The sequence below is a fragment of the Emydura macquarii genome, unplaced genomic scaffold, assembly GCF_026122565.2.
Source record: "Emydura macquarii macquarii isolate MOO-44397 ecotype Brisbane River unplaced genomic scaffold, CSIRO-AGI_Emac_v2 contig_1230, whole genome shotgun sequence".
Lineage (NCBI taxonomy): Eukaryota > Metazoa > Chordata > Testudines > Chelidae > Emydura > Emydura macquarii.
The window spans coordinates 12,815,079-12,829,250 of NW_027131367.1; the positions used below are offsets into that span (position 1 = coordinate 12,815,079).

The 14,172-nt window shown below is 44.9% G+C and overlaps 1 protein-coding gene and 1 long non-coding RNA gene across 2 annotated transcripts in view; one reads left to right on the forward strand and one right to left on the reverse strand.

The window, feature by feature from the left end:
- LOC137152686 (E3 ubiquitin/ISG15 ligase TRIM25-like) overlaps nucleotides 1-6,166 on the forward strand; it is an 18,745-nt gene extending 12,579 nt beyond the window's left edge. The window contains exons 6-7 of the mRNA XM_067547519.1: nucleotides 1,192-1,254; nucleotides 5,602-6,166. Of these exons, the coding sequence (XP_067403620.1) occupies nucleotides 1,192-1,254; nucleotides 5,602-6,140 (602 nt within the window). The 3' untranslated portion in view covers nucleotides 6,141-6,166. The remainder of the gene's footprint in view (nucleotides 1-1,191; nucleotides 1,255-5,601) is intronic.
- Nucleotides 1-13,084, reverse strand: part of LOC137152688 (uncharacterized) — a 27,607-nt gene extending 14,523 nt beyond the window's left edge. The window contains exons 1-2 of the long non-coding RNA XR_010919571.1: nucleotides 12,971-13,084; nucleotides 12,499-12,620 (exon numbers count right to left, since the gene is read on the reverse strand). This is a non-coding gene — a long non-coding RNA (uncharacterized lncRNA). The remainder of the gene's footprint in view (nucleotides 1-12,498; nucleotides 12,621-12,970) is intronic.
- Between the last annotated feature and the right edge of the window lie 1,088 nt (nucleotides 13,085-14,172).

The following is a 14,172-nucleotide window of genomic DNA, read 5'->3' on the forward strand; positions in this document are numbered from 1 at the left end:
CCAGTCAGACTGGACTGTCCCTCCCCTTCAGTAACCAGACCAGATCCTCAGCTGGTGAAAATCAGCAAAGCTCCATTTGCTTCAATGGGTCTATGACAATTTCTACCAACTGAGGATCAGGCCCACTGCCTTTACATACCATCCTCCAGTGGCTATCAGCCGACCTGGGGGGTGCTGGTGTTTTCTCCAGCCTGGCCAGCCTTAGCTTTATCGATGCTTCGCTGGTATTCGCTCAGATTTGTTTTACTGTTCAATTTCCCTTACGAAATACGCAAACCGAAAACAAACTATAAAACCTTTGGCTGTTCTCAGCCACCACGCTTCAGACTCACTTAAAACAGACACCAGTGCTTAAAGTGCTTGAACCTCATTTAAAATAGCAAGCTGTGTATAAATCCTGTTGACTCCACCACAAGGACATTTAGGGGTGCAATCCAGACTAGTGAGGGGCTTTGTCACCCCTGCTCTGCAACCTTGGGCACCTCTCAATGTTTTGCTGCTATAGTGCCCCCCCCAGGCTGCTCACAAACAGCATGCAAGTCACACCCTGAGTGTCTGTGTATAGCTGCAGCCTGCCCGCCACTCTTTAGTCACGATCTGGCTTCCACCAGCCTTGGTTACCGCTTGCAGGGGGCTCCACCACACTCCCAGTCTCAGATCTCCCTCCAAAATGTGTATTTTGTACTGCACTATCCACTTCTAAGATTTCTGGCTGGGCTGGGAACTACTGTAAGAACAGCGAGAGTTCTGTGGCACCTTAAAGACTAACAAGTGTATTTGGGGATAAGCTTTTGTGGGCAGAAACCCACTTCGTCGGATGCATCCAAATAAATTTGTTAGTCTTTAAGGTGCCACAGAACTCTCGCTGTTTTGCTAAAAACAGACCAACATGGCTCCCTCTCTGGAACTGTAAGAACAGCCTCTCTTGTGGTATTTCAGGATTTCTGGGTCCAGCCCTGCTCAGGAACACACAAATGCAGAGACACGGGTGAAAATGAAAAAATTAGGGGGCAGTTACTTTAACTGAACATTTTTCAACCTGTAGAACATTTCACTTTGGGAGAGGGACAAAGGTCCCAAGTGGAAGGTGGTGGCTTCCCCCCCCATACCACCCACCTCAGCCAAAGCTCACACATCCACGGGCGCTGCCCAAGCAGCATAAACATTTGCTGTGTCTCTTTCGTCTTACAGGAGTAACAATGCAGCCCTACGAGGTATTACCAGCCGACGTGGACAGGAAGAACCTCCTGAAATGTAGGTGGCTATACTATGTTCCTTGACCTTCTTTCCCATAGTCTTTTCTTTGGCTTCTGGGGATGGACTAGTGTAACCGGCAGAGTTGAGAGCATCCTCAACAGAAGGAACTCAGCAAGCTGAAGTTGCTATAGTTTGACTCAAGACTGGGCAGACCAGCAAAAAAGATGCAGCAAGATATTTATTGTGAGAGCAACAGGAGCTGTGTGGAGCAGACACGTGCCACTTTGGCTAGTGCAGCAGAACTCTAGAAACAACGGAAGTCAGGCAACAGTAGTGGCCTTGTGGAATCCAATCTAGCTACTTATAAAGTGCAAACGCCGGGCTGGTACTGTACAGACAGGAATGAAGAGTCCCTGCCCCAAAGAGCGGGTAATCTAAGGATCGGATCCCTGCACTGCTGGAAATGGGAGTTCTGCTGTAATTTAAATGAGGGCAGGACTGGCTCTTAATGGAGAGCACTTCCCCTCTAAAAGGAAGCATTGTTTAGTGGTCAGAGCATGGGACTGGAAGTCAGGATGTCAGGGGGTTTCCCCAGCTCCGACACTGGCTGTTTGGGTGACCCTGGGTAGGCCACTATGTCTCAGCTTCACCCATTTGGACAATGGTGATTACCTACTTCACAGGGTTAAAGCTTCTTTAGTAAACGCTTGTCGAGTTCTTGGGGATCTTCAGATGAAAGGTGCTAGAAAAGTGCCAAGTATTATTCAAGTAACACTTTGGGCAGGTAGTGGTGGGATGGGCTAGATGGGTGTAGGAACTTCATAGACATGAGGATTCTGATATGGGTGAAAGTCATGGTGTGTCATTCAGTCTAATGTGAACAGAGGCTCTCTAACTACCTACTTTAACACCGTGCTGTGCCTGGTGCCTGCTTCCAGAGAGTTCCTAAGGGAAATTCATTGGCAAATCAGCAATTAGGTGCCCCGCAAACACCCTCTATGTTGGGAAGCTAACTAGCAGACACGTAGCCAGAATATCTGGTGACACCACACCCTACCTGCAAGAACCGCCAGGCCAGCAGGTGTGCTGGGGTGTTTCTAAACCTACCCAGCTATTCTACAGGGGTGCAATAGCCCATAGAGGCTGTTGTAGCTAAAGAACAAGCCAAGGCTGCTCTAAACTACGTCAGGGCCAAACTAGCCCTCACCAGTACAGAAATCACTTCCACCCCATGTCTGTCAAAGCAGGAAACTTGTGGGTGTCTTTTCAATCAGTTTACTAGTTGCATTTTGTTTAAACAATTTCAGACTAAAGCAAAGGTTGCCTGACCTGTAGTTTTACTGATATCAGGAGCTATTTCAGTATAGACACAGAGGATGCCATCAGGTCAAGTTCAACCCAGAATTTAGGTTTTGTTAAAAAAAATTAGTTTTACAGGAACTTGAGATCAAAAGACATGTTTCTATGGATTGGCTTTGAAACTCTAATGGAAACAGGTTCTGTGGTTCTTGAAATCCAAGTGCCAATGCATTTCTGGATAAAACAGAACTTGAAATAGACTACGAACTAAACAAAAGTGAACAAAACAAAACAAAACTAAAAAGTGAAATTGACAATTGTCTTAGCTGACAGCAGTGCAGAAAGTAAAACACCTATAGTAACAGGTGATGTTAGATTTTTTTAAATTCTTTCAGTTGTAATAATGTAAAGCTTTTGTAATATAAGCAAGAGTATTTACAAATACTAGCAATGTTCCTTTAATATAATCATGAGTGTGCTTTTGAGGAGAGATAATATTATTAACAACGTGGGCCTGCTTTTGAAATATTGTCTCTAATTATGCAGGCACAAATGGCTGTTCCTGTGGGTTTTTTCCCCTAACTGCAACTAATTGCAGGTACAAGCGATTAAGATTTAGCAGCCTATGTACTTGATTTGTGGACAAAATAAAGTAACTGGATGATTACCGTCTGTCTTCTGCAACTGCAATTAATTGTAGATTTAAACTGTGCTTGCAGAATTACAGGCTGGGTTAAGGCCCATATAAAAAAGTAGCCCTTTGTATTCAGAACAGAGCAAAGAATCTTCTTGAACTGGCTGAAAGCCAGGTGGCTCCGCCTACTCTGAAAAATACCTGAGAAGTACTTTTTAAAAAAAAGCTTCAGCTCTGCCTAGCCCAAGGATTTTGTGGTCTAGATCTATCATGAATAGGATGTACCATGTCCTAATAGAAAGGAGTTAGGAGGAAAAGTGATATTAAGTAATCATAGCATTGGTTACAAATTTAAAGTTAGCTATTGCACAGAAGAAAATGTAAGAGTAAAGTTAGAGACCAATTATTTTTTCCTATCCACAAAACCTTAAAGTGAAGAGAAATATTTTAATTTTCTTAATTATCAAAAGGGTTTTTGTGTGAATTAAAGCTTTCCTCTGCAACCCAAACACTGCAGCATTGTCCTGGAGAGTGAAATTGACTAGAACTATTTTCACTGGCTGAGTGACATGCAAAAAAATTAGCCACAGCATAAATATTGAAAAGTTCTAGGTGGTGGGTTTTTTGGTTTGTTTGCTTGTTTTTTTGTTTGTTTGTTTGTTTTGGGGGGGGGGGGGGAGGAGAAGGTGTGGAAGGAAAGAAAAGACAGATTTTGCATCTGGCTTCAGAAGGAGCAGGATTGGACCCTATATGCATAAACTTCTTGATTAGAGACAAGAGAGGTGATGTAATGTCTTAGCAGACATTTAAATTGTTATGGAAGAGATGACAGCTATAGTTAAAGCTGAAGTATCCATTCTACACTCCTATTTTTATGGTTATTCAGAGCTTTCTGAAACTGTCCTTTCAAAAGAAATTTATTTTTTAAAAAAACCAAACCAACATTTTGTTTTGGTTTCCAGATGAATTTTGTTAAAAAAATCAGATTGGGGAAAATACATTTATTAAAAATAATAATAATCTTGCAGGTTTTTGAAGCAACTCTAAAGCCAAAGTGGCTCAGGCTAGATATTGAGCTTTGCTATATCAACGGTCCTCAGTGAGAAGAGTCCAAGTGCTTCAGTGAAAACTGGACTGAAAAATGCACCATGCATGTGAGCCATGACATCTTACAGAAGGAGGTTAGCTAGGCCAGTGGTTCTCAACAAGGGGTACATGTATCCTCAGGGGTACACAGAGATCTTCCAGGGAGTACATCAACTACTCTAGATATTTGCCTAGTTTTACCGCAGGCTACATAAAAAGCACCAGTGAAGTCAGTACAAACTAAAATTTCATACAGACAATGACATTCATATTGCTCTATGTACTGTACACTGAATGCAAGCACATTTATATTCCAATTGATTTATTTTATATTTATACATGGTAACAATGAGAAAGTCAGCAAGTTTTCAGTAGTTCTGGAGGGGAAGTGCCTGTTTTCTTGGGGGCTTCTCTTCCCTATCTTCTCCCCCCCTCACCTATTTTTTTTACTTTAACAAAAACAAAGGAGGAGATTGTTAAGGCTGCAGAGTTAAGTATTTGGAAGATAGTACATGCTAGAGTTAAGGTTGAAGATGCAGCCTTGACTCTTCTCTCTTCCACGTGTACTACAGGTATTTGATCACATGCTATTTCTCAGCTACAAATTACACCATGTTTTCCCCCTCCCCTCCCCTTTAGCCTTAGATATGTGACGTGTCTAGCACAGAAAGCACACTTTTGCGTACACGGCATGTTACGTTTTAAGGACACAACACAGAAGAATAATGAAAACTGTTCATGGTGTTATTTGAATAAAAACGTAACCAAAAGAATAGTCCCAACTCTTTGGAGTTTACAGTATAAGCATAAGGTAAGAGAAGAGGTGAATACAGACGGGAGCACAAGGAAACGAGATAATACACTATGACCTACGTAGATCGTTTGCATTCACAGCTGAAGCTCTGATCTGGAGCTCCATATGGTACCAGCTCTTTCAGGCTACTTCTGTGCTAGATGGGAAGCTTGTACTTCTCTCAAGAGTGGTATAATTTTTTTAAATACTGGCAGGGTGCTCGGTGCTGTCTAGGACCCAAGCAGCAGCCCTTGCATCTCTCTCTCTCTCATTCACAGGGGGGGAGGGGAATCAGCAGTTAGCGGTAATGAAGTCTATGGAGTTACACTGGTATAACGCCAGTGTATGTGTGAAGAAAATCTGCCCCATAGTCCCTCCCCAAGCATCTTGGAGAGGAAACAGCCCCTGGCCACCTTCATGGGAGTCATAGCTGATATCAGTCACTTCGTCATAGCATTCCCCATCCTTCTGGTTTGTGAAGGGAGCTGAACTGGGCATACTGTTCAGGCTGACGCCTCCCTTCCCACACCCATCAGGAATGGATTCACTGTGGCTGTTCAACATGTATCTCCTTTTGCCTCCTGTGAAACAGACTACTGCAATCTGAACTTTGATCCGAACACCGCCAGCGAGGAGCTCTTGCTTTTTAAGGAGACCCACTCTGTGCTGAACATGGGCATCCTGCTGGAGTCTTTCTTCGGGTCCTGTCAGGGATTCAACCACTGGCCACAGGTCTTGTGCACCCGCAGTTTGTGTGAGGGCTGCCATTACTGGGAAGTGGAGGTCTCCGATTCGTGGGTCTGCTTGGGAGCCACCTACAGTTACATGCACAAGACTGGGAAGAGCTGCATCTTTTACCTGATCGGCAGGAATGACACCTCATGGTGCTTGGAGTGGGACTCTTTGAAGTTCTCTGTCTGGCACAACAACATCCAAACCGTGGTGAAGGGCAGCTATTACAAGACCATCGGAATCTACCTGGACTATGCTGCTGGCTCCCTGACTTTCTATGGTGTCACCAACACCCTGAACCTCATCTACCGCTTCCTGGCCACGTTCACAGAGCCACTGTATCCTGCTGTCATGGTGAGCAGTGGCGGGTCCATTACCTTGAAGCAGCATCCCGAGTAAGGGCAGATTTGCTCCCTGTAGCCCACGAAGGCTCTTTGCTGCTAATAAAATTCACTTCTACCTTATGGCTGCAGAGGTAGGTTTTTTTAATTGCTGAGCTGCAGGTAAAAGCAGGTGACGCATAAATGATGTTTACACTTGATATTCCCCTGGGAGAAGTTTTCACTTCTCAGGGTCATCTGGAGGTGGCAGAGGCTGTCATCCACCTGTTTATTCCAGCTTTCCCTTTATGCACCATTTCGCCCTAGTTTTCCATGACCTTTGTAATTCTCGAGAGGCTAGGAATCAGGACACCTGGGTTTTATTGCTTGTTCTGCCACTGACTCACTGTGTGACACTGAGCAAGTCATTTAACCTTGCAATGCCTCATTTCTCCCCAGCCCTCCCGTCTGTAAAAAGAGCGGCACGTAGGTGCTTTGCAAGGAGATACCAAGGGTTAATCTGTTAGGACAAGATTTTCAAGTGACTAGAGATTGGGGTGCCCAACAAGTGACCCCTCAATGAGGCCTGATTTTCAGAAAGTGCTATACACTCACCCTAACAAACTCAGGCTCCTTTAAGGGGCCTAAAGTTGAGCATCCTAAAAATGGAGGCACATGAAATTTTGGTACTTTTGAAAACCTTAGCCCCGTGCTTGTGACTACTTTTGAGCTGCTCTGGTGCAAGATGCTCTAGAACAGTGTTTCTCAACCTTTTTGATACCAGGGAGCAGTTTGTTGCCTCCCTCATCTGTATCAGGGAGCTCTCAGAAGATCTCAGGGACTGGGACCGGTCTATGGACACCAGTCATTGAGAAACACTGCTCTAGAAGTGTCATTTTATCTTCAAGAGTTTTTCCTCCACTGACATCAATTCAACAAGATACCAAATTCAACAAAAGATGTCAATTAAGTATAAGCTTGCAAGGGAGCATGAGGCAAACCACATGACAGCAACACAGCAAGTCAGAACAAAGCAAGACATGAACCAAAATCCATCTGTGAAGCTTCTTCATGTGTAATTTACCCAGCGTGTTGTTCCCAAACTCATTACTACTTCACTCTGGTATACATTCATTGCCTTGCCGTAGGTGTTCATCATCTGGTGTCAATCATGCAGACTACACTAGGTGAAATCCTGACCCACCAAGTGACAAAACTCCTAGTGACTTCAGTGAAATCAGGATTTCCTGTAGTTTCTAGGTTGCATTCAATATGTCTGAACAGAGGTTGTTCAAGTCAGGAGTGGGGTGGCAACTGGGAGACTTAAAGCGGGTCTCACATTTCAGACGATGTTATTTTACATTGTCCACTACTGTGGACACTCCCTGATATTCCAGGGATCCCTTTAATCTTGTGTGCCAGAAGTTTTATCACCAAGACAAATAGCAGGGCAAACCAGATCCTGCTATATCCCTTTGAACCAGTAGACACTGTCAGTGTATGTGCTGGTGTCTCTGTTTGTATGCTGACTAGAGAAGAGTCAAGGATATCATTTAGTGCTAGTCTACCCTCCAGCCAATGCAAGATTGTTCCCTCTCCTTACTATGATAGTAGTTCAGTTTGCCCTGCTGTCTTTGGCTGTCTTCCACTAATGTGTATCTCATTAAAAACTCAAGAGAAATGGAGAAAACAGCATGCCACAGTTTGTTTCCCCCCAAAAGCAGTGGGTTGAATCCTTCACTCTTATCTCCAGGTGGTACCGCTGACTTCGCTGGGGACTGAACTAGTGTAACGTCTTTTGGCTAATTTTAAAGGCTCCTGTGTGGTCTTTGACCAAATGGCCCCTGCAATGGTCAGATGAGTTTTTCATGAGACCTGTGTCACCACGGCCTTCCAACAGGGGCATTCAAGTGAACTTCTAAGATCTTTTGAATGTTAATTGTTCTTTTGTTGGCAGCAAGTGCAGGCAGTTTGCTTCAGATTACAGCATTGGCTGCCTCCCAAAGCAGTTCTATGGCTGCTTTGCAAAGCGGACCTGAGTTAATAGTCCCATTATCCAGGGCGTAGTCTTCAGGCACTTTAGAAGAAAATGTTTTCTCATTTCTGTCTGCACTACCTCAGGCTATTTTTGCCTCCCATTTTCCCAAGCGAAGCAGGGCTTGGACTAATCAGCATTTGGTTGGGAGTTCTGATGCCACAAACTGTGATGCTGGGAATTCAGTGGGCAGCATTCTGCGTTGGTTCTGAGCCAGTGCTTCAGCAGAACTGTAGGAGGGCGCTGTGTCCCAGGAGGGCGTAGTCTGTCAGGTGCAGCATTGCACCCAATAGCACTAGATAAAAATCGAGAGTTGCTTTTCCTTCGTGTCCCACCTGCTGCAATGATGTGATTAGGAGAGAATCTCAGCTGACTTTTTAAAATAAAAAAAGTCAAAAGTTCCCAGCCCTCCTTGTCATGGAGCAAAGCAGGACAACGTGACATGAGTGCACCTAAAGGCACGGAAACCAGAAGGGAGATTTTAAAACTCCCAAGTGTATTTAAGGAGATGTTAGGACTTTTAAACCAGTCATGATCTGGGGGAGCTTGACTCATGGTTTTTGAATTCTGGGGGTGGGCACGAGTGCAGAGACGACTCTCCTCCATGAATTGCCTCATAGTGATGTCACCTGTTCTGCTACTCGGTCACAGAACCCTGTCGAATCACTTAGAATTGCTGTGTTCATTTAGATGGAATATATGGGCCTGGAGAGTCTAAAGGTGTTAACATAACCCAGTCACTGCCCAGCGTTAAGCAGTTTTAAACAAGGTTCGGGGTTTGGAATACAGAGACCGAAGCCTGATTAGCACCATGGCAAACACAATTAAAAGTCCCTTTGGCCTTTCATTAATGATACAGAAAAGGAAAAACAGTTAAAACATTTGAAATGTGAAATATGAAAGAAGACTTTCATTTTAACAACACCTCTTGTTCCTTTGAGCTTGAGGGAGTCTTTAGAAGGAACTTCACCCCACCTCCCTGTATTTGACACTCTTCCCCATCCCCCTTCTTTGACTCTCTTTTAGATGATATTAGAGATGGTAATGACTACATGTCTTTGGGGGGGGGGAAGAGAAGTTAGTTAAAGATGGGCTGGAGCTGTCATTGTTAACACCCAATCTCAATTCCTAGAAGGCAAATGAAGACACAAAAAAGGGGGAAAAGAATAGCAAAGCTAGAAAATGCAGCTTCTCTTTGGTGTTGACTTTCACTTGCAACCTCACTTCTAGAGAAACACAGGCACACCACAGAGCTACTCCAAGACTGGGCAAACTTGTACCAGCATTAGGCAGTTTAGGGTACGGCTTTTAGCTGCAGATTTATTGCGAAATATGCTGTCTTGGCCAGCTAAGCCAGACTGTTATTAAACAGAAGCAAAAGGAGAGAGAGAGGAATAAGAAATAAGGTGATGAAGGAAAAGAACATGCGGGGAGAGGGGAGTGAAAAAGGTTGACAAAGTCTGGCATCCCAGGCGGGTGTTTGGGATTCAGCTGGAGCCAGTGGAAGTGGGGAAGTCATCTGAGTGCTCCTCTCTGGTCCAATCACAGAATCAGGATGATGTAGGCCCAGGGATCACAGGAGATGCTAGGAGTGGCAGTCAGTCATGAGGTTGAAACTCACGCCAGCAGCCAGTTTTTCTCCCAGTGTTTCTTTAAGGACCCCAAAAGGAATTGATGGGTGGAATTATTTTATCCACCAATTAGGCCTAATTTCCAACAGACACCATCAGCATTTGTTAGGACGACATTTTTATGAATGTTCGCTCACTTTTTTCCAGTCAAACTCACAATTAGGGAAAATCTGTGGTCCCAGTTATCACAACAGAATCCAAGGATGCCCTCAGTGTCCTTTGTATCCAGCATTCTACAATTTGGAACATAGAAGCCTCCTTTTCTCTCTGACCATCACTTAGTTCCTCTCTCACTCCAAGTACACACATATTGAGGTGAAAAAGGAAGACCCGAGTGGATCTTTCTTTCTGACCACTGGTGGTTGTCAAATATCCCGTGGCACTTTTCATAGGAATATAGGTATCCTAACTAAAATTCCAACAGGAATCATTCTGCTAAGCGGTTTCATTAGGATATCGCATCCTCTAATTCCTGTCCAGAAGCACTGTGTGGTTTTTGCTGTGCCCTGTTAAATAGCTGCCTTAGTCCATCCCAGAGGTGACTGCCTTTCAACGGTGGGTGAAAGTGATTTTTGCGTACATGCAGTTTGTGAACTGCTTTGGAATCAGAAGGTTAAGGTGTGGTTTATTTCCTTGATTTAAAAAAAAAAATGTAATTGAACAAATTGTTTCATCACAGGTTTCCATTTCTCAGATGAGAGTTTGCTAATCTAGGCCCCTTGAACAATTTCACTAATTTCTCTCTAAAGCAATCTGTGAATAGGTCACACATCAGTTCTGGAAGATGCTCGCTTTCAGAATAATTACTATCCTAAATGGGGGTCTCATTAAGCCCCAAAATAAATGCTTAATCATACCTCTGGCTAGGAGTGGTTAAGCAGGGTCAGAACTGGATTTAACAACTCTAAAATCACATTCCTACCACATGTTAATCAGGCTGCCACCTACGTATGCAGCAAAACGATTACATAATAACTCGGTCAGTCACACGCAAATCAAGTTAGTTTCGGACAGAACTGTACAGCAAGCCACAGTGATCACAACACAGGTCTGGGAGTCAGGAGAGCTGGGTTCTGTTCTTGGCTCCACCACTGCGTGATGTTGCACAAGCCAGTTGACTATAATAATATGTATCCACCCCAGAGGAGTGTTGTACTGTTTCATTAGTGTGTATAAAGTGCTATGAGATCTCAGAAGGGCAAGGCACCAGAGAAGCGCAGAGCATTATTACAAGGTGACTGGACACTCAACTTCAAACAACTTCACAGTTCTCCATTTACACACACTGGTGTGTGCATGCAGTATATTTTACACATATGGTTGTAGAAAATATCCTTTCGTTGCACACACACTTAGGGGAAGAATTATGGCAGACTGTGGTGAGCCACACCTCCAGTGAGGTTTGTAAACCTGTCTGGCCATACATTTGTTTAAACATTGCCTGGGTTTTGTTTTGTTTTGGTAACATAATATAGCAATAAACATTCATAAACTTTCCCTCTGCTTACAAAGAAAGCAGAAGACACCCTGTTAATGTCTCTCTCCTTCCATCCCTCTGCCCTGCCTCTCCATACATTACCTTCTCTTCCTACCACAGCTGTTCTCCCATAGCTACCCTTCTCCCCCTTTCCCCATTCCTTCAATTTCTTCCCACCGCCCTCCCTGTAATTTCACCCTTCTCAATCAGGACACTCCGTTTTCTCCCTCTTTGCATCTAGTCCTCCTTCCTGTCTTCCTCTCCCACACACGCTCCATCCCAACATTCATGCTGGACTCTCCTTCCTAACTCTCCATGTGCAGTAGACGGACCCTGAAGCACTCCACAGTCCCATATGCACCAGGTTTCCAAGTGCCCCGTGTGACCACATGGGTCAAACTCCCCCCCGCCGCCCAGCTCTGCCAGAACTCTGCTCCAGCATCTCCTGCTGGGTGTGGTTAGGCCAGGGCATCCATTGGGTATTCATGTGGAAAGGGCATTTTGAGGAGAGGTGTCTCTAGTTACTGCAGCCCAGGAGCACCCAGAAGTCGTATCAGGTTACACATCCAATTAGTGTTCTGTTAAGGAGTAAACAGATCTCTCCTAGGGGTGATTACATGTACTCTCACTTGATACCATGGTATCAAGCTTCATCTCCCTTCAGTCAGTACCATAGCACCTCTGTATCAGATAAACTGCAGCTCTGGCTTAGGTCCAGATCCTCAAAAATATTTAGGCACCTACCTTCCATTGATTGGACCCATGATTTTAATGTGAATTAGGCACCAAACTAGCTCTGAGGACCTGGGTCTTGGTTTCTTCCTGACCCCCTCCACCCTCACACTGCAATATTCCTTTCCTGAAAGCTTATAGGGAAAGGAGCAGAAAATACTTTTTTCTCCCCAACGTAAAGGTAACCCCCGGAACTAATTGTGCCATGATATTATTGAAGCAAATAGTTTAGATTCAATATGAGGTTCAGACACATATGAATAAACTCAGCATCTGCGGCTGATATAAAGTGAAATAGGCTGTCAATCCTCATACTTCAGGGCATAAACGATTGCCATCTGAGATCAGGAAGAAGTTTCTAGTGATTACATCATGGGGATTTTAGTGTGTCCTTTGAAACATACAGAAGCAACTAGTCTCAGAGACAGAACACCGAAATAGATTGTCCCTTAACCAGATGCACAGTGTAGTGCAATACCATTTCATAACAAGTAATTCATACACATCTCACCATGCACAGCAGAGGAAACAATATAATGGGATTGCAAAAGAGGGGACTCACCCGGGCATCTCCTGGCTTTCCTTCTGTAGCCCCCTCCACCAACAGTTGCTCCGGTCCTGTGACAATCTCTCGTCTCACAACTTGATGCTCCCACCCAGTCACTTTGTAGTTCCACCCCGCTTCTGGAGTAACAGATCATCCAATAAAAAAAATCCAGCATCCTTACAGCTGGTTCTCAGATCCAGCGTGGCTGCATGGTCCTTCCACCCCACTCTCAGGGTTTTTAATCATCCAGAGCCCTGTATGTTGGGGGGCTTCAAGCCACCTGGCAGGTGGCTGGTAGGGAAACACAAATACACCCTCTACACTGAACCCAGGGCAAGGATCCTAGGATGGGCAACCAAGTCAGACACATTGCCACTGCCTCCCTGAATTCCTTCCTACCACAGGCCTTTCTTCAGCCTTTTCCCCTGCTCCTTCCTGGCCTCTGTAACAAGCAGCACCTCCCAAGGCTCCACACCATTACTCTTACATCAGCCACAGGAAATTGCTCTAATCCAGGGTCTTCCTCTGCTTGCAGGAGCCTTCCTGTTCCCCCATAGGCTACTCTGTTGCCAAAACTGCAACCATGGGTTTCTTCACTCTTTGCCTATAGGCCTTTTCTGCTCCAGGCTTCCGCTCTTTATAGCTGCACCCAGCTCCGACCCAGCTGGGATTCATCTTTAATTAGGCCTGGCCCACCCTCCATATGCAACAGGTGGATTAATTAGCCTCCCAAACCCACCTCTGTGGGGTAAACACCCCATCACAGAGGTGCTAGTGTAAAGCTAAGGAAATGAGTCGAGCATTGTTTGTTTAGAGATATGGGAGTTGTATGGATAGTTAGAAGCCTGGGATTTGGGAAAAGGAACACCCAAGAAGGAACGCTTCTTCAGATTACTTTAACACCCTAGTGAATTTTTTTTTTTTTTTTTTGGGGGGGGAACAGTCTCCAAAGTTCTCACTAAACACTGTTATTCCTGCTAAGTCACAGTAACCCTGGACAGGGCCTCTGAATTCGCAGCTCCTGCCTGTAACGTGCGGGTCCAGTCCTACTAGATCCAGTGAAGTAGGCTGAAGAAATGTAAATAATTTTAACCCATCCCAGCCAGATCCCAAGACAACCAAAAGGTGCCTGTGCATATCCCTAGCACACCTAAATCCACCCAACTGATTCTGTGAAATCCTCAACAGATGTGTACCTGTCTCACTGGAGTCCGTCATCCTGCTCCGGCTCCATTCCCCCACTGTCTCCTGTGAAACCATTGCTTACATCTATTGGATGTGTCATCCGTCCAGTAGTATCTCCAGCAAATCCTGTACAGCCCTTGTACATCTCCTCATCATTCTCGTTCACACCCTCCACCGGACTCTGTGCCATCACACAGTGCACCTAAGAATTTCCCCCCAGTTAATTTCCAGTTAATTTCCACTGGATCCCGTGATATGCCTGGTGGATCAAACCTTTTCCCAACAAAACCATTGCATCCCCTCCGTGGGATCCCGTGTGGTGCCCTGGGGACCTACCCCCTTCCAGAGAGCATGTGTGACTCTGAGTAGATTAAATTACTTCCCCAAACATCTAGGCCCCCCTCTCCCAGACACTGTGTGATCCCCAGCGGATCTAACAATTTCCCAGTAGATCTGCTCCAACGCCCTCCCATAGATCATGCATGATCCTCAGTGGGTCTAACC